This window comes from Heterodontus francisci, chromosome 9 (genome assembly GCF_036365525.1).
Source record: "Heterodontus francisci isolate sHetFra1 chromosome 9, sHetFra1.hap1, whole genome shotgun sequence".
NCBI lineage: Eukaryota > Metazoa > Chordata > Chondrichthyes > Heterodontiformes > Heterodontidae > Heterodontus > Heterodontus francisci.
Genome location: NC_090379.1, coordinates 49,658,166 through 49,683,782, shown reverse-complemented (window position 1 = coordinate 49,683,782; position 25,617 = coordinate 49,658,166). Strand labels below are relative to the sequence as shown.

Sequence of the window (25,617 nt, the reverse complement as noted above, 5' to 3'; positions counted from 1 at the left end):
TAATGACAGGCTACTATTTTGTAGCCTTCAAGGGATGGAGGTGCAGTCAGCCCTGCTACAGCTGAAGCCGCGTCCAATAAGGCAGAGACCACCAGTGCTGACCCACTGACTGGCACTCACTCCTTCAATCCTTTGAAATTGCGGGCTGTTTTCTTTGAAGAAAGCTGTCTCATCTGTGCCATTGCTGTCATGCTGCTGGTGCTGGGAATTCCAGCAGAATGATCAGTGATTTGTATGAAGGTGGACAGCAGGATACCACTGTGCAGTAGGTAGCCTGATATTACGGCAGTCTCAGGCTGATTGCTCTGCTTATCAAATCAGTCACCCTTTGTTCAATGTCTATCAATTGGACGTTAATTGTATTCAGGTGGTGGGTATTAATTGGAAACTCACCTGCGTTCACATATGAGAAGGTTGAAAGAGGGGTTTTTGTTGGAGGTGCATGGTATGCAATGTTTGTCTTTGGACATAAAAGCTTATGTGAATAAAGACCAGGGTCGAGTATTCTATCCTTCATCACCTAGCTACCTGAGTTTTGACACCCTAGAGCTGGAACCCTAGATCTCAGTTGTCTCACTCCCAGCGTTTTTTTGGAGAAACAGTATGTCGCCTAGATCCCATTGTCCTTGGAACCCCCACAGCTCTCTGGGAAGTCATCACATGTCCCACGATGAACGTCTATCTGGATATTGGTGTTGAGAGGTTAGCAGTGCACATGCTTCAACAAACTTTGCAGAATGTTCAGCATTAGCTTAGAAGATATCATGAAATCCAATCGCATCAATCAACACCCTTCTGAAGACAGGCTCAGTGGGAGAACAATCAGTGGATTTTGTAGGAAAGACTTGACTCAGGATGGAACTTTGGTCAGCTGCTTCCTGTTCCTTTTGCAACTTGGTCCAGTACTCTCACCTCTAAGTTAGATGATTTTGGTTTCAAGCCCCACTACAAAGTGGAGTACACAGTCTAGGCTGGCACCTTGGTGCAGTTTTAAGGAAGTGCTGCATTGCTAGGGGTGGCATTTTTCAGAAGTATCAAACTGACTGCCTGCTCAAATGGATGTAAAAGATCCCACGGCACTATTTGGAGATAAGCAACATGGGTAAAATCCATCCCTCAAGTAACACTAACAAATAAAGATTATGTGGTCATTCATTTGTTATTTGTAAGACCTTACCATGCACAAATTGGCTGTTGTTTTTGCCTGTGTAACTACAGCAACTGCAGTTCCTAACGAATTGGCCCAGAATTTGTGCGGTTTTTAAAGGTGAACTGTCAGCATCCGCATCATTTCCCCCTCTGAATCTGACTGCAACTTCAGGATTTAGCAAAGCACAGATCAACATGGAAATTCTAAAGTTGCAGTCTGTCACTCACTGCTCCACCACAGCCTGTGCAGTGGAATCCCCCCACCCTCCAGAGCTGGCAATCAGTGAAATCAATTGATTTGGTCAGAATGCCCCCTTTTCCACTCTCATATCGCTGTTAGAAACCCCATAAAAAGTTAAGCCTTGTTCAATGAGGCCTGACTGATTTTTTAATTGCGATCTGAGTAATAACTACGACTGAAAAACTGATCTGTCGCTGAAAAAAATATTTTATATTTGTGGAATGTTGTTAAATGTCTCCATTACGATTAATTACTTGATGTTTTTTAAACTTGATATTTTAAAATAATAATTTTTTTTTAAAGTTTGTTGATATTTCAGCTTCTATCTTAGCCCCATGTGCATGACCCAGTCTTTATTTTGTTCTATGTAATATTTTTAAGAAGTGATTGATTTTAGAACTTTTCATTTCCTGGCTGACAGAGAATCTTTGAATGTGATTGGCTGCTTCGACAGCTCCTTGTTGAGAATTCCCATTAAATTACGTTACAATCCATTGCATGACGAAAGAGTTAAAGTTCTCCCCGCACCGATTGCTAAATCTCTCAACACAGCTTTCTTCCAGGTTAACAGCAAGTGCCTTTGCTTGGCTGCTGACCACAAAATCCGGCCCATTAATTTGTTGCAAGTCACTTTCAGATGTTTTGGATATGGAAAAAGCACTATATAAATGGAAGTTCCTTCTTTTCATGGCTACCACCTCCTTGCTCCTCCTAAAAATCATTATTTATCAACCCTGGGATACCTGGATTTTAATGTGTGCTATGCTACTGTTTGTTGTTTCCATGTTACTGATTGAGAAAGTGAGCAAGGGTAACAATGTGACAGTAAAAAGTAGATACTTGCTGATACTTGCTTTCCTTCCCTTACTCTTTCCACCATCTAGTCCAAAAATGCCTTTGGAAACAGCTCCTTCCAATTTGTTAGCACGTGTTTACTTTGTGCGGTTGTGAGTTGTTTTCTCCAAGAAGTGCACCCAAGATATTTAAGTGTTAGGATTGCCAGAATATCCAGGTAGGCATTTATATGCCCCTACTACATCTTTCCTTGTAAGAGTGCATTCCAATGTAATTTGCCTATAGATTCTATTGGCAATTTTGGTTCCCAGTATATCTTCTTCGGAAAGGAAATCTGCTATCCTTACCTTGTCTGACCTACATGTGACTCCAGATCCACAGCAAGGTGGCTGATTCTTACCTGGCTTCTGAAATGGCCTAGCAAGCCACTTAGGTGTCAAGGGTATTGGTGAGAGCACATCTCGAATACTGTGTGCAGTTTTGGTTCCCTTATTTAAGGAAGGTATAAATGCATTGGAGGTCATTAAGAGGAGGTTTACTAGATTGATACCTGGAATGAGCAGGTTGTCTTATGAGGAAAGTTGGACGGACTGGGCTTTTTTTCACTGGAGTTTAGAAGAGTGAGGGGAGACTTGATTGAAGTTTATAAGATCCTGAACGGTCTTAAGGTGAATGTGGAAAGAATGTTTCCTCTTGTGGGTGAGTCCAGAACTAGGGGGCACAGTTTCAAAATTAGGGGTCACCTTTTTCGGACGAAGATGAGGAGAAATTATTTCTCTGAGGGTTGTGCGACTTTGGAACTCTCTGCCTCAGAAGGTGGTGGAAGCGGGGTCATTGAATATTTTTAAGGTGGAGGTAGATAGATTCTTGTTAGGCAAGGGGATCAAAAGTTATTGGGGATAGATGGGTGTGTGGAATTTGAGACACAAACAGATCAGCCATGATCTTACTGAATGGCAGAGCAGGCTAGAGGCGCTAAATGGCCTACGTCTGCTCCTAATTCATATGTTTGTATGTTCATAATTGGGAATGGGTAACAAATACTGGCCTTGCTGGCGATGCCCTCTTCCCGTGAAAGAATTTTTAAAAATTATGTCCCGTATGCCCCACACAAAGAGCTGGATTTTGTGCTCATCCCAATGGCGGGTTTCGTGGCAGGGGGGTTGCCAGAGAATCTGGGCACGCCACGGAACCCAATGCTGGGAATCCAGGTTCCGATTCTCCTGGGTGGAATTGGCTGACGACGACTTTAACGCCCAATGACCAAATAAGGGCCTCTTCCCGCCACCGCTGGACCTAATCAGCAGTGGGGGGGGAGGGGGGCCTTTGCCACGCGGGGAGGATGCCATGAAAAATTAGGCACCCTCCTTATGGGCTTGGTGGGGGGTGGGGTCCCTCCTTCTTGGGCAATTTGTGGCCCAAGGAAGACCCTCACCAGGAACTGTACCTCCCCGGGACACCCCTTCCCCTGGACTGAACGCCCACCCCCAGAGCCCACTTCTTCTGGACTGGCCCCGGTGACCCCACCTCACCTACCTCCTCTCCGGGGTTCCAGTGCTGGGCCTGGGTCCAAGGCCTCTGCAGTACTGGCAGTGGCCACCGCTCCAAGTGGCACTGCTGATACTGCTGAGCTGCCAGCCCTGTGATTGGCCGGCAGCTCGAGGGCGGGATCCCCGTTCCTATTAAACCTTTGAAGGGATAGGGATACTGCCTCCTTAAAGGTTGACCCCAAAAGATCAGAGGATCGCTCCGGGAGTCTGAAAAAATGCAGAGATGGCGTTCTCCTCGCCTTTTTGGCCAGTGCTGGGAGCCCTGCCTCCTGCACAAAATCCAGCCCAAAATGTTCCCTACTACCTTTGTACAATATAATAGTATAAGAAAGGGAAATGATTGCCCCTCAGAGGATGTAGCAGCTCATAACTTTTGTTTCTGCGTACTCAGTAACAATATATTTTCAAAAGTGAGTCAGCTTATCTTGGCACTGCTCTTGGTATCAGGAAACTACTCCCATATTTGGTTTCAAGTCTTACAGACTCTCTGAGCTATCTGGATCCAACCAGCTTGGGTCTCTGTTTCAAGAGACACCCTTCAGTGGCATCTTCCCGTCCCCTCCCTTGTCAGCATTCAAAGGGATTGTTCCCTTTACGATGTCCCCCACCCTGTCCCCATTTATTGCCAACACTACTGGGGAGACCAAACGTAGATTAAGTGACCACTTTGCGGAACACCTCTGCCCAGGCGGAAAGCATGACCCCGAGCTTCCGGTTGCTTGCCATTTCAACACCACCCCCCACTCACATCTCTGACCTGGGCTTTCTGCAGTGTTCCAGTGAACATCAACGCAAGCTCAAGAAACAGCATCTCATTTACCGATTAGGCATGCTACAGCTTGTTGGACTAAACATTGAGTTCAATAATTTCACAGCATGTTGTGGCCCCCTTTTTATTCGTAGTTATTTTTTCTTTTTCCTTTTTATTTTGTTTCATCCTTTTTTTTTTAAACCTTGTGCCTACTCGCTTTTTTTGCATGTTTGTGCTTTGGGCCAGAGCTGTTCATTTTTCTGTCCATTAACACCCTCTCTACACTAATGCTTTGTCTTTCAGCACCCCATTAACATACCCTTTGCCTTTGCTCCATGACCTTCTTGTCAGTTATTCTCTGTGACCCTGTCCTATCAATACCTTCCCTTTTGTTATCTCTTGCCCCACTCTCACTTTGTTTGCTTAAAACCTATTACATTTCTAACCTTTGCCAGTTCTGATGAAGGGTCACTGACCTGAAACGTTAACTCTGCTCCTCTCTCCACAGATGCTGCCAGACCTGCTGAGTATTTCCAGCATTTCTTGTTTATATTGCAAAAGAGGCTACCTTTTATTTGCTGCAGGCCCTGCAGTAGGATTGGCAGTAAATGGGGACAGGGTGGGGGACATCTTTTTCTAACATTCCTGTTTGCATACATTTTGTCAATGCAGACTTGTACAAACTTTTGAACAAGCAATCACTAATTCTCACATTGATTTTTTTGCCAGATCAAAAAACCCTAGCCTTTAAGCAGTGGCCCTAAACGTTCCCTGCCTGATCCAATTTCTCAAGTGCAAGAAGCCTATAAAACTTGTCAAAGTCAGCACTCTGCTGCAGCACCTGCTGAGAGACCTAAATCAATTTTATCCATCACGAAAACAGACTTGAGATAGCAGGGGTGAAATTCGACTTCAGTGAGAATGCTGATTATTGACATTCAGATGACTCTTATTGAATCAATCTTGTGCAATAACAATTGGTCTGTTTAACTTACCAATAGAAACTGAAACTAATTGTGAGAGAAAGAAAAATTATACCAGCTTTATTGAAGCATGATTAAGTGGAATCAATGAATGAGATACAACCCCGATAACCCAAGTAAATTCTTCAATATTTTATTTTTCATTAAACAATAACAACGTGCATTTATATAGTACCTTTAAGGTAATAAAATGTCCAAAGGCACTTTACGCCAAGCCACAAAAGGAGATGTTAGGTCAGATGACCAAAAGCTTGGTCAAAGAGGTAGTGTCTTAAAGAAGAAAAGTGAGGTGCAGGGAGATTATTCCAGAGCTTGGAGCCTAGGCAACCGAAGACACAGCCACCAATGGTGGAGTGATTATAATTAGGGATGCATAAGCGGCCAGAATTACAGTGCAGATATCTTGGAGGGTTGTGGGGCTGGAGGAGATTACAGAGCTAGGGAGCGGCAAGGCCATGGAGGGATTTGAAAACAAGGATGAGTATTTTAAAATCAAGTTGTTGCTTGACTGGGAGCCAATGTAGGTCAGCAAGCACAGGGATGATAGGGGTATGGTACTTGGTGCGAGTTAAAGTACAGGCAGCAGAGTTTTGGATGACCTAAACTTTATGGAGAGTGGAATGTGGGAGACCAGCCAGGAATTAGTCAAGTCTAGTGGTAAGGAAGACATGAATGAGCATTTCAGCAGTAGATGAGCTGAGACAGGGGTAAAGTAGGGCAATATTATGGAGGTGGAAATAGGCAGTGTTAGTGATGGCAGCAATATGAGGTCAGAAGCTCACCTTGGGTCAAATGTGACATCGAGATTGCAAACAGACTGGCTTAATATCAGACTGTTGCCAGGGAGAGGGATGGAGTCGGTAGCTAGAGACAGGATTTTGTAGCAGGGACTGAAAACTATGGCTTCAATCTTCCCAATATTTAATTGAAGGAATTTTCTGCTCATCTAGTACTGGATGTCAGACAAGCAATCTGACAATTTAGCAACAGTGGAGGAGTTGAGAGAAGTGGTGGTGAGCTGGACTGTCATCAGCGTACATGTGAAAACTAACGCTGTGCTTTCAGATGATGTTGCCAAGGGGCAAGATGTGGATGAGAAAAAGGAGTGTCTTAAAGAAGGAAAGTAGGTGTAGGGAGGCAATTCCAGAGCTTAGGACCTAGGCAGCTAAAGGCAACAGCCACCAGTGGTGGAGCAGTTAAAATCAGGGAGGCTCCAGAGGTTGGTATTAGAGGAGCGCAGATATTCCGAAGGATTATAGGGCATGAGGAAGTTACAGAGCCAGGCCATGAAGCAATTGAAAACAAGGATGAGAATTTTAAAACCCAGCCGTTGTTTAACTGGAGCCAGTGTAGGTAAGCAAGCACAGGGGTGATGGATGAACAGGTTTGGTGCAAGTTAGGACACATGCAGCAGAGTATACAGAGGGAAGAATGTGGCAGGCCAGTGCGAGTGCATTATAACAGTAAAGTCTGTCGGTAACAAAGGCATAGATGAGGGTTTTGGCAGCAGAAAATGTGAGGCAGGGGCAGAGGTACTATGCAGCACCTTGCAGAGGTGGACACTCTCAATGTGCCAGTCTAGATCATGAGTGTTGGTGAGTTATTTGACTGTGGAGGACATGAAAAAAAAACTAATTTTGCCTCACCAATGTCCACACATTCATACTTTCAATAGTAGAATCATGAGTGGGAAGTCTGGCTACTTTTCCATTCTTTAAGCCAGAGCAAAGCTGCCAGTTATAGTGTTACAACTGCCATTGATAAGATCAGGAAATTGAGCAAGGTCCTGGGATTAAATGTTATTTATTTTTATTTATTTAGAGATACAACACTGAAACAGGCCCTTCAGCCCACCGAGTCTGTGCCAACCATCAACCACCCATTTATACTAATCCTACATTAATCCCATTACTCTCTCACATCCCCACCTTTCCCTCAATTCCCCTACCACCTACCTATACTAAGGGCAATTTATAATGGCCAATTTACCTATCAACCTATAAGTTCTTTGGCTGTGGGAGGAAACCGGAGCACCCGACAAAAACCCCACGCAGTCACAGGGAGAACTTGCAAACTCCACACAGGCAGTACCCAGAATCGGACACGGGTTGCTGGAGCTGTGAGGCTGCAGTGCTAACCACTGCGCCACTGTATCACCACAAGTATGTGCTTATGGAATAAGCATGATCAGTAAATGCTTGGCCTGCAATAATTGAATTCAATATATACTTTTTACAGACAGTTTACCTGCAATATTTGTTTTATTTCTGAAAACAACTTCCTCAGTGCACTACACCTTTAAGTGGTTGGACGAGACCAGTTTGACTGTTCTGAAGCAGATCCACTGATAGATGCAGTACCAGGCTGATAGCATATGACAAAGGCATAGATACAATCAGGAAACTGAATAGGGAGAAGATGGGAATGTGCTGGCACAGTTGCAGTACACAGATCTGGTGGAGTGAGAAGCTGTTCTTGTTTCCCTGACCTTGGCCTTCACTGCCAGCCCTAATATATGGTTTACGGAAAGGGGGAGAGAGGTAACTGAGTGCTCAGAGTTTTGGGAAAAAAAGGTATTAATGGTAACATATACTTTAGGATTATTTGAAAGGCAGAATCCGCTCCCCACCCAGCAAAGATTACAAAACTCTAATTACAGTATGCTGGTGATTTCCTCAGAGAAATTACTTATTCACCAAGGTACAAGATTAGTAATGAACACATTTATGTTTTTGATTGATATAGGCTTGTCACTCTGTATATTCAACTTTTCATAACCATAAATTCCCTTTGATCAAGTGGTTTATAAAGAGAAACATCAAACCTGATATATCTACATGCACCTACCAGTGTTCCTAGCAACAAATCATCTTGATTCAAAAATCCAAAGTTTTAAGAAACAAAGAATTGGCATTCACAGTCCCACATTGCCTTATCACAGCCACAAGGATGTGGCAAAGTGCTTTACAACCAGTGTGTCACGAATGCACTGGATTCACTGTTATGTAGGCAAATGCACAGTCTCACGAACAGTAACCAAGATGAATAGTGAGATAACTAGATAATCTGCTTTTGGTGGTGCGGTTAAGAACACAAGAGCATAAGGAATAGGAGCAGGGGTAGGACGTTCAGCCCCTTGAGTATGCTTCGCCATTAAATAAGATCATGGCTGATCTTTTACACCAATTCCACTTTCCTGCCCTATCCCTACATCCAAAAATCTAACAATTTCAGACTTGCATATACTTTATTGATTGAGCATCCACAGCCCTCTGGGGTGAAGAATTCCGATGATTCACAACCCTCAGTGAAGAAATTTCTTTTCATCTCAGTCCTAAATGGCTCAATCCTTATCCTGAGACAATGACCCTTGGTTCTAGACTCTCAAACCGGGGGAGACAACCTCTTAGCATCTACCCTGTCAAGCCCACTAAGAATATGTTTCAATGAGAACACCTCTCATTCTTCTAAACTCCAGAGAGCATATTCCCATTCAACACAATCTCTCCTAATATGACAACTCTGTCATTCCAGGAATCAATTGAGTAAATATTTCTTGCACCACATCCAAAGCAAGCATACCTTTCCATAGGTAAGGAGATCAAAACTGTACTCCACTGTAGTCTCACCAAAGGTCTATATAACTCAAAACCCCTTGCAACAGAGGCTAACATTTTATTTGCCTTCCTAACTGCTTACTGTACCTACATGGTAACTTTGAGATTCATGTAAGGACATCCAAATCACTGAATAGCAACATTTCCTAGTCTCTCATCTTTTTAAAAGATATACTGTTTTTCTATTCTTCCCACCAAAGTTGACAATTTCACATTTACTCACATTATACTCCATCTTACAACTTCTTTCCCACTCACTTAACCTGCCTATATCCATTTGCAGTCCCTTTGCATTCTTCTCACAGCTTACTTTCACACCTAGCTTTATATAGTCAGCAAACTTGGATATATTACACTTGGTCATGTCTTCTAAGTCATTGATATAGATTGTATATAGCTGAGGCCCCAGCACTGATCTTTGCGGCACCCACTAGTTATAACAGCAAACCAAAAATGCCCCGCTTGTTGCTATTCAGTTTTCTGTCCTTTAACCTATCCTCAATCTATGCTAATATGTTACCCCAAATTCCCTGAGTCCATGAAGTTGAAGCAGGAATGTCAAGAAAACTCCCTCCTCTCCTTTGAATAGTGCCATGGGATCTTTTACATCCACCTCAGAAGGCAGATGGTGCTTTAATGCCTCATCCCAAAGGAAGCATTTCTGACAATACAGCACTCCCTCAGTACTGCACTCTATTACACAGAAACAAGACATTTGACCCAACTAGTCCATGTCACCATTTATCCCTTTACACAAGCAAATAGTTCTAATCACATTTACCAACCCTGTTCCCATATACGTGCCTCAAGCCTCAACGTCATTCCTATAGCATGGAGTCCAATACTGCACACAGCACTCGAATTGCAAGAATTACCTTCTGACTCTACTAAGTGAGCCCAGCTTAAACCTTAGTGTCTTGCAATTTTTTAAAGTGAGTTTCTTGTCATAAAATTACCAAATTATTTGTGCATCAAGCATTGTGTATGTAAACTTTTTAAACTACATACAAGGAAAGACAGATTTATTTACCTTTTTTAAATCAGAGAGTAAGGGGAAAAAAAATCAGCTTTTGGTCAACCGGACCTCAGAACGCCAGTCTCCTGCACCTCTTTAACAGGAGACCAACACAGCACCCAACCTCAATCTTGTCAAAGAGTCACTTCCCCACTACTTAATAGTTAGAAATTTAAGAGAAAGTCACCTATCCACTCTTTCCTTCATAAAGGTGGAAATGGAAGGGAAACAAAAGGCGAAGTTGAATATAAATTATTTACTAAAAACAGTAGTTTTCTGTGTTTTGACACTTACAGCTGCAATTTTCTAAATCCAAATTTTCTATCTACATCTCATTTGAACCACATTCACAACATAGTAATGGACTATGGGTCAGCTGATATTTTGATCCAGAAAACTGGCTCTTATGGAACAGAGATGTACTTGTGCTAAAAGTAGCAGGCCAAATGTGTTGTTTGTGTGCTCATCAAAGTGAGGGATAAACATTTGAAAAATGGAGCACTGCTTTTATTAACTATAAAGTCTACATTTATGCACTGTTCAGTGACACAGCGGAGAATTACTATTTTGGATTTTAGCAGCATCCAGAATTAAGCTACTTTGCAATTAACCTACAGGAATTGCAGAGGGTAATGAATATTATAATGAATAATGAGGGTTTAAAGGCAAAACTGACCACAGTCTAATCCTCTTAACTCAAAATTACTTGATTTGAATTATCTGTTAATATGAATTGAAATCATGCAACAGCGAAAAAGACTCCTGAACAGTTTTATTTATAATACTTAATTTAATAAAAACAGAAAGTGCTGGAAATACTCAGCAGGTCTGGCAGAATCTGTGGAGAGAGAAACAGAGTTAATGTTTCAGGTCTGCAATCTTTCTTAAGAACTAGCAAAAGTTAGAAATGTAATAGGCTTTGAGCAAGTGAAAAGGGGGAGGGGAGGGGGGGGGGAAGAAGGACAAAAGGGAAGATGTGTGATAGGGCAGAAGGAGGAGAGATTAAATGACAGAAATGTCATGGAACAAAGGCAAAAGGAGTGCTAATAATTATAATAAAAGACAAATAATAATGAATAGCTCTGTTTCTTTCTTTTAAGCAAAACACAACTGAATTAACAAAAATAGACAGTACAAGCTTAAAGAATGTAGAGGGGAGATTTTAACTTCATCCACCAGGTAAAATTGCGGTGGTCATGGCCCTATAATCAAAATGCTTCACTTGCTGCCTGTTCCCGTTCAGATTCCACTCTTGCCAATTTGGCAGAGGGTGGAACAGGCAGCAACCTCATTACGGTAGGCAAATTGAGGTCCTATGGTGTATCCTGGTTCAATCTGGACAAACTTATTTTATTTTTTATTTATTTAGAGATACAGCACTGAAACAGGCCCTTCTGCCCACCGAGTCTGTGCCGACCTAGAACCACCCATTTATACTAACCCATATCCCCTACCTACACTAGGGGCAATTTACAATGGCCAATTTACCTATCACCTGCAAGTCTTTGGCAGTGGGAGGAAACTGGAGCACCCGACGAAAACCCACGCGGTCACAGGGAGAACTTGCAAACTCCGCACAGGCAGTACCCAGAATTGAACCTGGGTCCCTGGAGCTGTGAGGCTGCTGTGCTAACCACTGCGCCGCCCCAAAAAAACAGAGTGTGTGATGTGCATGTTCCACCCAGTTGTACCAAGTGAACTATAAACTGTCCTTGTGAGGAATGCTGCTGGCTGTTCCAAAAAAGGGCCAGAAAGGTTTCTGGGTTATATTTTTGTGGAGCCAAGAGGAGCACAAGTCCACATAAATACTGTCAATCGCTCTAGGCCTAGGCTTGCCTTCTTCCATGTACTCCTTTCCTTCAGAATCTGATTGCAGACAGGCTTGGTATCCACGCTGCTTCGGACTGTGCCGGCTCAGAGCTGGAGGAAAAGGAAGCACTTCTAGACCTGGTTCTTGGGAATGAGGTGGGCCAAGTGGATCAAGTATCAGTGGATCAGTTAAGGGACAGTGATCATTGTATCATAAGGTTTACGCTTACTGTGGAAAAGCATAAAGAACAATCCAAAGTAAGGATAATTAATTGGGGGAAAGCCAACTTCATTGGGGTAAGACCGGATCTGGGATGAACAAATTGGAATCATAGATAGGCAGGAAAATCGGTAACTGAACAGTGAGCTACCTTCAAAGAACAGATAGTTCTAACAGTCAAGGTATGTTCCCTAGAAGGGGAAAGGTAGGGTAAACAAATCCAGAGCTCCCTGGATAACAAAAGAGGTAGAGACTAAGATAAAGAAATAAAAGTGTACTTATGACAGACGCCAGATTGAAAATACTATTGAGAACCATGCTACATATAGAAGGTCCCAAGGGAAAGTAAAAAAGCAAATAACAGAAGCAAAGAAAGAACATGAAAAGAGACAGGCAGCTAACATTAAAGGGAATCCAAAAGTTTTCATTAGACATATAAATAGTAAAAGGGTGGTAAGAGGAGGAGTTGGGCCTATTAAGGACCATAAAGGGGATTTACGCATAGAGGCAGAGGGTATAGCTGAGGTATTAAGTGAATACTTTGCAGCTGTCTTTACCAAGGAAGAAGTTGCAAGCCAGGCAATGGTGAAAGAGGAGGTAATTCAGGCACTAGAAGGGTTTAAAATTGATAAGGAGAACATATTAGATAGGCTGTCTGTACTTAAAGTGGATAAAATCCAGGACCAGATGAGATGCATCCAAGTGGTTAGTATCGCAGCCTCACAGCTCCAGCAAACTGGGTTCGGTTCTGGGTACTGCCTGTGTGGAGCTTGCAAGTTCTCCTTGACTGCGTGGGTTTCTGCCGGGTGATCCGGTTTCCTCCCACAGCCAAAGACTTGCAGGTTGATAGGTAAATTGGCCATTGTAAATTGCCCCTAGTGTAGATAGGTGGTAGGAGAATTGAGGGAAGGTGGGGATGTGATAGGGAATATGGGATTAATATAGGATTAGTATAAATGGGTGGTTGATGGTTGGCACAGACTTGGTGGGCCAAAGGCCCTGTTTCAGTACTGTATCTCTCTATGACTATAAGGATACTGAGGGAAGTGAGAGTGGAAATTGCAGAGGCACTGGCCATTATTTTTCAATCTTCCTTAGACTTGGAGTGGTGCTAGAGGACTGAGTCATAGAGAGATACAGCACTGAAACAGTTCCTTCAGCCTGAGACTGTGCCGACCAACAACCACCCATTTATACTAATCCTACATTAACCCCATATTCCCTACCACATCCCCACCACCTACCTACACTAGGGGCAATTTACAATGGCCAATTTATCTATCAAACTGCAAGTCTTTGGTTGTGGGAGGAAACCGGAGCACCTGGCGGAAACCCACGCGATCACAGGGAGAACTTGCAAACTCCGCACAGTCAGTACCCAGAACCGAACCCGGGTCGTTGGAGCTGCGAGGCTGCAGTGCTAACCACTGCGCCGCCCTGACTGGAGAATTGCAAATGTTACACCCTTGTTCAAAAAAGGGTGTAAAGATATACCCAGCAGCTACAGGCCAGTCAGTTTAACTTCAGTGATGGGGAAACCTCTAGGAAGAATTATTCAGGACAAAATTAATAGTTACATGGACAAATGCAGGTTAACTAAAGAAAGCCAGCATGGATTTCGTAAGGGAAAATCATGTTTAATTAACTTGCTGGAGTTTTTTGAGGTGTTAACAGAGAGGTTGATGAGGGCAGTGCTGTTGATATGGTGTACATGGACTTTCAAAAGGTGTTTTGATGCAGTGCCACACAACAGACTTGTCAGCAAAGTTATAGCTCATGGAATAATAGACGGTCGCAAAATGGATATGAATGGCTGAGTGACAGGAAACAAGAGTAATGATTAATGGAAACTTTTCAGGCTGGAAGAAGGTTTGCTGTGGAGTTCCCCAATGGTCAGTGTTGGGTCCCTTACTTTTCCTGATATATTAATGACCTAGACCTTGTGTACGGGGCACAATTGCAAAGTTTGCAGATAAAACAAAACTTAGAAGCATTGTGAACTGTGAGGAGGATAGGGTAAAACTTCAAAAGGACATAGACAAGTTGGCAGAATAGGCAGACAGGTGGCAGATGAAGTTTAATGCAGAGAAATGTGAAGTGATTCATTTTGGTAGGAAGAACATGGAGACACAATATAGAATAAAGGATACAATTCTAAAGGAGGTGCAGTAACAGGGGGACCTGGGTGTATATGTGCATAAGTCATTGAAGGTGGCAGGACAGGTCGAGAGCGAATAATAAAGCATACAGTATCCTGGATTTTATTGATAGGTGCATAGAGCGCAAGAGCAAGGAAATTATGTTGAACTTGTATAAGAACTAATTCAGCCTCAGCTGGAGCATTGGGTACAGTTCTGGGCTCCGCACTTTAGGAAAAATGTGAGGGCATTGGAGAAAGTAAAGAAAAGATTCATGAGAATGGTTTCAGGGATGAGGAACTTCAGTTATGAAGATAGACTGGAGAAATTAGGACTGTTTTCCTTGGAGAAGAGAAGGCTGAGCGGTGATTTGATAGAGATATTCAAAATCATGAGAGGTCTGAAGAGAGTAGATAGGGAGAAACTGTTCCACACATGAAAGGATCGAAAACAAGAGGGCACAGATTTAAAGTAATGGGTAAGAGAAGCAGAAGCACCAAGCGAGTGGTTAACTTCTGGAATGCACTGCCTGAGCGTGTGGTGGAGGTAGGTTCAATGGAAGCATTCGAAAAAGAATTAGACTGTTATTTAATAAGGAAGAATGTGCAGGGTTATGGGGAGAAGACGGGGGATTTGCATTTGGTGAATTGCTTTTTCAGGGAGCCAGTGCATACATGATGGGTCGAATGCCTCCTTCTACGCTGTAACAATTCTGTGATTCATTCGAGGCGGACAGCTCATCGCCAGACTCAAAATGAAATCTACGTCTCTAAATGACCGGGGCCTCCTGCTGGCAGGAATGGACAGGCAGTGGACACACGCCACCTGTTGCTCGCTTGTTCTCAGCCAGCAATTAAACTCAAACATGGATGTGCTGAAGTAACTCAGAAAGCAGGTCTACATCACAGTCAAACAATATAAATCAGCCAATAAATGCATGACTTTTTTTAATGACTGGTGTTCCAAACAGTTTTAATATACAACAGTCCTTAAATACATTTACCTTACAGAAAACAGAACCTGAAACTATACTTGATATTCATATGTAAAAAATACAAAACAGTAGTTTCCTACAGTTACATGTAAATACAGAAATGTACAGAGCATCATATGACCGTATGCAGTAGTAATTCAAAACAAACCTTACAATACCGGGACATGCCTTAATTAATCCAAAATATATTAGTCAGTGGATAAACAAATTGGTATTGAGAAGAAGCTAAGCCCTAAAAATTCTTGTTGGCAGAATGGATCAGATCTGGTTCTCAACCAGATGGCAGGTTTCATTGGGGGGGGGGGGGGGGGGGGGGGGGTGGGGAAGGTGGGGGAAGGTGGAGAAAGGTGGGCTGGAGAATGGGGGCAGAATTGCCCACCACAGAACCTGACACTGGGATTCATGGTTCCGCTTCTCCTGGGGGCAGGATAGGCAGACATTGGTCTTCCCGCCCAGAGCCCAATTTTGGCACTTGGGTGGCCTATTGATAGCCACTTAAGGGCCTCCTGCTGCTGCTACTGGGATCGTACCGTGTTGGGGGGGGAATATCTTGGAACCCCCACCAGGAACAACTGTTCCCCTGGGACCCCCCTGCCCCTGAACTGAACATCCATTCCACACACCAGGAACTTGCAGACTGGCCCCGGCGACTCCACCTCACTGACGTCTTGTCCGGGATTCCAATGCTAGGCCTGGGTCCAAGGTCTCTGCAGTACCACCACTGGTCACCGTTCCTGGTGGCACTGCCTATAGTGTTGAGTTGCCAGCTCTATGATTGGCTGGCAACTCTTGGGGGTGGGATCCCCGTCCCAATCAACTCTTTAAAGGGACGGGGATCCCACCTCCTTAAACGTTGACAGCAGAAGACCAGAGCATCGCTCCAGGGGGCTGAAAAATGCAGAAGCGGGGTTCTCCCTGCCTTTTTGGCCTGGCACCAGGAGCCCCACCTCCTGCACAGAATCCAGCCCATTAGGTTGTACAATGCATCCACAGGCATAAACAAGTGTTTTTTTAAAAACTGCATTTTATTTACATTTTTCAAGCAAACAAGAATAAACAAATCAGCAAAAGATGATACAAATGCATCCAACAATGCAAATAAAAACTAGAAGAGCTTGATGACAATTTCAGACTAATAAGCATATCGATGGTAAGAAAACAAATCCTTCACACCAGAGTGAATTCATAGTAGGTACTCACCAGAAGAATGGTGTAAGAGATCATTTCCAGCAAAGAGACTAAAAGTATGAGCCCTCTGCTCTCAGTTCCAAGCTCTCCAGATGGCATCTGATAAAACTGAAGACTAAAAGTGTCTTGCACACACTGCTCACAGTAATCTAAAAAGAATAATGTTATCTGGAAGAACTACTTCTAATAGAGATGGAGAAAGCACATATCTTGCTAAACGAGTATTTAGCTCACATGCCTATATCCAAGTTGATTGCAATGGAAACACTGGCTTTTTAAAAATTCATTCATGGGATGTGGGCGACGCTGGCCAGGCTAACATTTATTGCCCATCCCTAATTGCCCTAGAGAAGGTGGTGGTGAGCTGCCTTCTTGAACCGCTGCAGTCGATGTGGGGTAGGTACACCAACAGTGCGGTTAGGAAGGCAGTTCCAGGATTTTGACTCAGCGACAGTGAAGGAATGGCGATATAGTTCCGAGTCAGGATGGTGTGTGACTTGGAGGGGAACTTGCAGGTGGTGGTGTTCCCATGCATTTGCTGCCTTTGTCCTTCTAGTTGATAGAGGTCGCAGGTTTGGAAGGTGCTGTCTAAGGAGCCTAGGTGCGTTGCTGCAGTGCATCTTGTAGATGGTACACACTGCTGCCACTGTGCATCAGTGGTGGAGGGAGTGAATGTTTGTAGATGGGTTGCCAATCAGTGGGCTGCTTTGTCCCGGATGGTGTCGAGCTTCTTGAGTGTTGTTGGAGCTGCACCCATTCAGGCAAGTGGAAAGTATTCCATCACTCCTGACTTGTGCCTTGTAGATGGTGGACAGGCTTTGGGGAGTCAGGAGGTGAGTTACTCGCCGCAGGATTCCTAGCCTCTGACCTGCTCTTATAGCCACAGTATTTATATGGCTACTCCAGTTCAGTTTCTGGTCAATGGTAGCCCCTAGGATGTTGATAGTGGGGGATTCAGTGATGGTAGTGCCATTGAATGTCAAAGGGAGATGGCTAGAGTCTCTCTTGTTGGAGACTGTCATTGCCTGGCACGTGTGGCACGAATGTTACTTGCCAATTATCAGCCCAAGCCTGGATATTGTCCAAGTCTTGCTGCATTTCTACACGGATTGCTTCAGTATCTGAAAAGTCACGAATGGTGCTGAACATTGTGCAATCATCAGCGAACATCCCCACTTCTGACCTTATGATTGAAGGAAGGTCATTGATGAAGCAGCTGAAGATGGTTAGGCCTAGAACACTACCCTTGAGGAACTCCTGCAGTGATGTCCTGGAGCTGAGATGATTGACCTCCAACAACCACAACCATCTTCCTTTGCGCTAGGTATGACTCCAGCCAGCGGAGGGTTTCCCCCTGATTCCCATTGACAGTTTTGCTAGGGCTCCTTGATGCCATACTCGGTCAAATGCTGCCTTGATGTCAAGGGCAGTCACTCTCACCTCACCTCCTGAGTTCAACTCTTTTGTCCATGTTTGAACCAAGGCTGTATTGAGGTCAGGAGCTGAGTGGCCCAGGCAGAACCCAAACTGAGCGTCACTGAGCAGGTTATTGCTAAGCAGGACATACCCAGGGATGGTGATGGCAGTGTCTGGGACATTGTCTGTCAGTTATGATTCCGTGAGTATGACTATGTCAGGCTGTTGCTTGACTAGTCTGTGGGACAGCTCTCCCAACTTTGGCACAAGCCCCCAGATGTTAGTAAGGAGGATTTTGCAGGGTCGACAGGGCTGGGTTTGTCGTTGTCGTTTCCGGTGCCTATGTCGATGCCGGGTGGTCCATCCGGTTTCATTCCTTTTTATTGACTTCGTAGCAGTTAGATACAACTGAGTGGCTTGCTAGGCCATTTCAGATGCGTGCAAGAGTCAACCACATTGCTGTGGGTCTGGAGTCATATGTAGGCCAGACCAGCTAAGGACAGCAAATTCCCTCCCCTAAAGGACATTAGTGAACCAGATGGGTTTTTACAACAATCGACAATGGTTTCATGGCCATCATTAGACTAGCTATTTATTCCAGATTTATTAATCTGGAGCAATACCCTGGGTCTCTGGGTTACTCGTCCAGTGACAATACCACTATGCCACCGCCTCCTATGATTGGACTGTAGTGCAGCATATATCAGATCAAACAATATGCCTCTTCTAAGGAAATCATCACTGGGAGCCCAATAGTGAGGTTATGGGCATTCTCCACAATTCGAATCAATAAATTAACTAAGCTGACTCGGAATCCTGGAGCTGGCTTTCACTTACCCTTTCACCAAACTTTCAGTTACCCCTTCTAATCTCTCCCTTATGGCTCAATGGTCCCCATCTTTCACCTATTTGTGACGTGTCTTGGGACATTTCATTACATGAAAGGTTCTTTTTGAATGCAAATTGTTGACACTGTAGCAGGTTATTGTGTTGGTATCCTATCTCTTAAGAAAAATTAATTGATTAAAAACTTACAAACCATATAAGGTTTAATTTTTTCCTGTAGCAGATTACAGACTTTACAAATTTCATTCAATTAAGGGCATAACATTACACCATGTGTGCTTAATGCATTTGTTTGAAATTCCTCTCCCTGCTATTTCAGCCCAATGTTAACTAACTTAAACAAGTGACTAGCATCTTCAGGCATTATTTCAAGGTTTATGTAGTTACATTCTTTTAAACTTTGACTCCATCACGTATTACAAAGATTATTTTAGCTCTTCTTTCTTTTCTCATTATCTGTTGATATGTTGAGCAATGCTAACTGTTCCCCGAATATCCAGGATAACCCCTGAATTTCCAAAATTGTCACTTGTTGCTGCGGGGGTGGGGAGGGTCAACTTTTGTCTGACAGAACCGGCACAGGCATTAACAAAGAACAAAGCTTTGCCCCTTATTCCTTATTCAGCCTAACTTTGTGGAAATAGTCCACACATGCATAAAAGATAAATAAAATCTAGCAGGAGTGTATGATTGTAAATAATGAAATCAATGGTCTGAATGCAATCTACAATGGTGCAATCCCCAGTGGTACCACTTTGTTTAAGCTGACAACAGTAAGGAAAGTAGAAGCAATGCAACCTGCCACACCAGTTTTGTCCTTTGATTGTGGTTACTACCATAGTTGGTAGAGATAGGATGAATTTTACCTGGTTATCATAACTGGGCCAGTTTTCTTTCCACCTCTGCTATTGGCTGAATACAAATCCAGCAGGGCATTTCTGCACAAAGCAAAGAGCAGAACTGGTACAGGTCCACTCACTGTGGGCAGATTGCATCGGTTATGATAAAAAATGACCAGAGGGTCAACTAGGTAGGCAATTGCATATTGCAATTTATTTTCTATTACTACATGGGGAAAAACTGACAGATTGTTTAAAAAAACACCCCCATGTGGTAAATAATAGTGGGGAGAAATATTCTAAATCAGTTTTTTTCCCAGTGTAGTGCCCACTATTTCACATGTCCTTGTCCAATCGAGGGCAGACAGTAACAAACTCTAAGGCGTTGCCAATGCAACTCCCTACGTATTTCTATCTTAACTTGTAACTTCCACCACAGCTCCAAACGACATGAGATATTCATAGTGTTACGACTTCAAGGTCGAACCTTTGCATTCCCTGGTGCAGACCATCCTTCTGTGTTACTGATCCAAATTAGTTGGTGTTGGTAACTTTACAATTCATTCAAAACATGATTGCTGCTGCATTAAAATCAATTTGTGGTGAAATATCTAGTTTTTAAAAACGAGGTGATCTTGTACCAGGATGAAGATCATTATTTAACATTATTGACCTTTGATTATACAAGGAGTCCAGAATGCAACTTTGTCATTTTTCTTGATGGTGGTTGCCTAAAGCTGAAAAATAGAAATAAAAATCAGCAAAATGTCAGCAAAATACTGTGGATGCTGGAAATTTGAAATAAAAACAGAAAGTGCTGGAAATACCCAGCAGCGTACTTCAACAGGTGTTCTGATGAAAGGTCACAGAACTGAAACGTTAACTCGGTTTCTCTCTCCATAGATGCTGCCAAACCTGCTGAGTATTTCCAGCACTTTGTTTTTATTTCAGCAAAATATCAAGTTTTTATTGAACATTTACAATTTCAAGAACAAGAGGAGTAATAAACTGCTGCAAATCTTCAGTTACAATAATTCATGCACAAAATTTGCTTCTTATTCATGCTAAATTAGTTTGGGGAAAAGGGATTTGTGCTTTAACACCACACCAAATCACTTATCATGCTCTCTGATTTTGTAGAAGGACAACGCATAGCCAGCTAGCAATGAAAATCATCTCTCCCTCATCTATTGGCATTCAAGTATAACACTCTGATATTGTGCAGTGAAATATTGTAATTCATTGAGGACAGTGCCAGACAGCACGGTTTAACCCAAACCTGTTGCATCAAGTGGTATTTCCATCTTCTACACTGGTCTCAATCCTAGATATCTCTGCATTAAGTATACAGTTAACATTATGACTTTCAGAATATACTTGAAATGCAACCTTTCACTTATGACAATTAATAATGGGGATTAATGAGGATGCTTAAATTATTAAATTCCAAGCCAGATTTTCTCTCAAATCTCTTCAATGAAAAGACAGCTTCTGAGACCAAATAATTTGTTGATTGTTTGGCATTAAACATCTACTGAAAAATTAATCCTATGTGTAACTGGTTGTTAAAGTACGAGTCCATAAGCAAGATTACTGGGCATTAGATCATGTAATTTCACATGTCAAGTTTGGGTTTGTTCTTAGATTAAAATGAAATTATCCTGAATTTACTCAAGAGTTAGTCAGACTCCTGCCAAACTCCAGCAGGAGTTCAGCATAACTGATCAGGAATAGGCAGGGACTCCATTAAGCTGGGTCCCCAACAACTCTAGGAGTTCCTAACCAGCCTTGCAAATGATAGAACCTCCTCTTACCTCTTTCAAAGCCAATTATGCTAAGGTAGGCGGGGGGGGGGGGAGGGGGGGTGGGGGCAGAACAAGGGGTGGGAACTCACTCAACTGAGAGTCCTGCTTCTCCAGTTCCGAAGAATAAAGAAGTGAGGTGTACTGGACTCCAGATGGGAAGTAGGCCACATGCAAGGTGTCATTTAAAAAAAAATATTGAATTGGGTCCTTTACATACAAGGCTGACAGGATCTCTTTCGCGTCTCAAACATGGCAGGGTTAAGGGTACCCACCTCTTGATAGGGCAAGTGCCGTAAATGCATCCATAGAGGCATAGGCATCTGCTGATCCCATGCAAATGAGGTGCCTTTGTTCCAACACTGTAAACTCTGGAAAGTGTTAACACTGGAGGACATGGCCCACTAATTTTCAGAGCCAAAATAATTGCTTTGAAATGGTACCAGCTAGAAGAACACGTAGAACAAATCACAAATTGAACAATACAATTAGCCTATTGTGCCATATTTCCACATGTTTTAAACTGAGAACTAAATAAAATCACCACTGACCTCAAGGAAAGCTGCCCACAAATATCTAGCGATCTCTGTGGCATGGATTACACCTTTCCTGACATTAATTTTATTCTGGTGCCAGCGACAGGGGATCTCTGGTGTCCAGCCACAATGATGTCACCAAACAGGTTAAGTAGTCAATCACATTGAAGAATTCTCACAAACAGCAAACCAGGAAGTAAAAAGCACTGATAATCCTTAACTTTGGAATTATTTTACAGCGTATGAAATAAAGATTGGGACATACACATGGGGATTAATGCAGAAGCTGAAATATCATAAACCTTAAATTTTTTTATACCTCTATGGAATTTTATCATAATGGAGAAATTTGATATTCCATGAATATAAAATTAATTTTGGGGGGTCAGAGAAGTTGCTCAGCAGTAATTCTGACTTGGTTCACTGTAAAAACCTGGTTACACCTCATTCAACAAGGCATAACCTTTTCAAGGGGCTTACAATGAGAATAATAGCTTAAAACATCCAAGTTCATGTCAATTCAGTGATTTCTAAGATTTCCATCTGCGAGGGTGGAATAGTTCTTTCCCAGATTTCTTTGGTATAGGTTATGTCACAAGATAAGTGAGGAAGTCCATGTCCCTCAATTCAAGTCAAAGGATTTTCCTGATGTCCCCTCAACTCTTTGTTTGATTTATTTATTTGATGTAGGCCAACATTATACAGTAGCTTTATAAATGAACTTAAATGCAGTTCCTCCTCACAGAAGCACATGCTGTTATAAGAGGAAAGTAGCACTCAGCATGTGGTAATTGCTGTGAATGGACTTGTTTGTTCCAGATTTATAGACCTCCCCCACCTCGCCACCCCCTCCCCCGCCAAATCCATGAAGAATGTGAAGGTGGGCACTGTTAAGCCATTCCTTAACTGGGTTGGGCCATACTTGGGAAAGAATCATGCTCATCAGGTTTGTCCTGACCTGCAACTCATACCACAAATCCTGAAACCAATACGAACAATACAAAACAAGCTCCTCATCTCTTTGGTATGGTAGCTCCTGAATGACTTGAAAGCTGTTGCTACTTAACTAAATAGAAACTGGATAATGTCAATCAGGCACCATTTATAACTCTGATGATTCAGATTACAGGCAACACAGAAGTCCTCGAGGTGGCCAACATCCCCAGCTTATACACACTACTGAGTCAGCGGCACTTGAGATGGCTTGGCCATGTGAGCCACATGGAAGATGGCAGTATCCCCAAAGACACATTATACAGCGAGCTCGCCACTGGGATCAGACCCACCGGCCGTCCATGTCTCGGCTTTAAAGACGTCTGCAAATGCGACATGAAATCCTGTGACATTGATCACAAGTCGTGGGAGTCAGTTGCCAGCGTTCACCAGAGCTGGCGGGCAGCCATAAAGACGGGGCTAAAGTGTGGCGAGTTGAAGAGACTTAGTAGTTGGCAGGAAAAAAGACAGAGGCGCAAGGGGAGAGCCAATTGTGTAACAGCCCCGACAAACAAATTTCTCTGCAGCACCTGTGGAAGAGCCTGTCACTCTAGAATTGGCCTTTATAGCCACTCCAGGCGCTGCTTCACAAACCACTGACCACCTCCAGGCGCTTATCCATTGTCTCTCAAGATAAGGAGGCCAAAGAAGAAGAATCCGGCACCATTAATAACGTTCAGATTACAGGCAAGTAGTAAATTAATGTTCACCTTTTAAACCAAAAAACAAAAAGGGATCCTTGGCCTACACAGGTTTGCTTAGCTTGGCATCACATTGATGCCAGTCACATCCTAACCCTCAGTGTGTTTCGCTTTCAACTTGCTTTCACATTGCTTTGGATAGAATCACTTACAGTCAAGATAGTTTGCTGCCTACTCTTAAACTAATGCTGAGTTTAATGTTCTGTGCGTTTTTAGTGTACCAGCATCAAGTATGCATTACTTCTGCTAGCACAGGTATATCTGTAGGCTTAAGGGAAAGTTACCTAGTACTTAATTGGTACTAGTTATGCAAAGTTTTATTCTATGAATTTTAAGTTTTCTACAGACCAACAAACTTGTTTTCTCTGATGACTTCAAAGAGTCATCGGAGAAAAGACCTTCATTTTTTAATGGATTGATTTCTAGACCCTGGAGATGAGAACTGTACTAAAACCTACTGCAGTTCCCAAATTTGAAGCCTAATGTTTAGCATGGCTCATGCTATGGATTTAGCAAATTTCCTTGTGCATAGGGAGCTCATAAATTATGATTTTGTATATTTCAACCCGAGAAGCAGTAAAAAAGGAAGATACAGAGAAACAACTTAGTAAAGGTATCTTTCAGATTGCACTAAAAAGGACAGTATGAAGGATAAAGGAGGACAATGGTGAACAAAAGAGGGAAAAAGTAAACTTTCAATGGAAGAGAACACAGCAATGAAGAGAAACAATGCAAAGGACATTTAAAAATATATTAATTGGATCTGGTATTTTTTGAGAGTTATTTTGATGTTTGTCCAACAGCACTTGCACATGTTCTATTCTTTATAGTTTTCCTTACTGTAAAGTTATTTTTCTGCCGCCTTAAGACCCTCCCAAATGCCACTCAGTAGCATGCTGTTAAAAGTCATGTGCAGTTGGCCAAGTGTAGTTCATCACTGATCTGCCCACCTTTTCCCGAAGATACGACCATGACTTAGAGCCCCATTCCATGGGAATAGGTACATGAACCTACAACCAGCAAATATCCATTGTATGACGCAATAGTATAACTCAGTGCCCCTCTGGATCAGTTCTAAACATATGCTGCATATATCCCTCAAAGTAATGTGAAAAACAATTTTTTTTGCTATATATAAATGACTTGGATCTTGGAATAACAGAGTAGAATTTCAAAATTTACCAATGATACCAAACTTGGAGTGGCAAACAGTGAGGATGATATGAACCACCTGTGACAGGACATAGGCAAGCAGAATGGGCAGACAAGCAGCAGATGGAATTTAATACAGATAAGTGTGAGGTGATGCATTTTGGCAGAAGGGATAGGGTGGGGCAATACAGACTTAATGGTGCAGTTCTAAAGAGTGTGCAGGAACAGAGGGACCTGGGGGTTCATGTACATTGATATTTGACGGTGACAGGACATATTGAGAGAATGATTAGCAAAGTATATGGGATCTTGGGCTTCATAAATAGAGGCATAGAGTACAAAAGCAGGGAAGTTATGCTGAACCTTTATAAAGCTCTGGTTAGACCCCAAGTAGAGTACTGCATCCAGTTCTAGTCATCAGACTTTAGGAAGGATGGGAAAGTCCTTGCGAGGGTGCAAAGGAGATTTACCAGAATAGTTCCAGGGATGGGGGATTTAGTTACAAGGTTAGGTTAGAAAAGCTGGGGTTGTTACCCCTGCTGCAAAGGAGATTAAGGGGAGATTTGATAGAGCTGTACAAGATTATGACAGGTTTAGAGAAGTTAGACAAGGAAAAACTATTCCTATTAACTGATGGTACAAGGACTACGGGACACAGATTGAAGGTTTTGGGCAAGAGATGCAGGGGAATGTGAGGAAGAACTTTTTTACGCTGCATGTGGTAATGACCTGGAACTCTCTGCCCATGTGGGTGATAGAAGTGGAGACAATCAATAATTCCGAAAGGAAATTGGATGGACACTTGAAGGAAATAAACTTGCAGGGCTACAGGGATCGAGTGGTGAGTGAGACTGACTGGATTGCTCTGTGGAGAGCCAGCAG

At 42.8% G+C, this 25,617-nt stretch overlaps 1 protein-coding gene across 3 annotated transcripts in view; it reads right to left on the bottom strand.

Moving 5' to 3' along the window:
- Positions 1–16,268: 16,268 nt before the first annotated feature.
- The window catches only part of aspg (asparaginase homolog (S. cerevisiae)), a 100,608-nt gene continuing 91,259 nt past the window's right edge, over positions 16,269–25,617 (bottom strand). For 2 of the 3 annotated variants that reach the window (XM_068039020.1, XM_068039021.1), the window contains one exon: positions 16,269–20,288. In XM_068039020.1, coding sequence (XP_067895121.1) covers positions 20,283–20,288 — 6 coding nt within the window. In that variant the 3' untranslated portion in view covers positions 16,269–20,282. Of the gene's footprint in view, positions 20,289–20,830; positions 20,886–25,617 lie in introns of all 3 variants that reach the window. The other variant, XM_068039019.1, reaches the window with a different exon arrangement.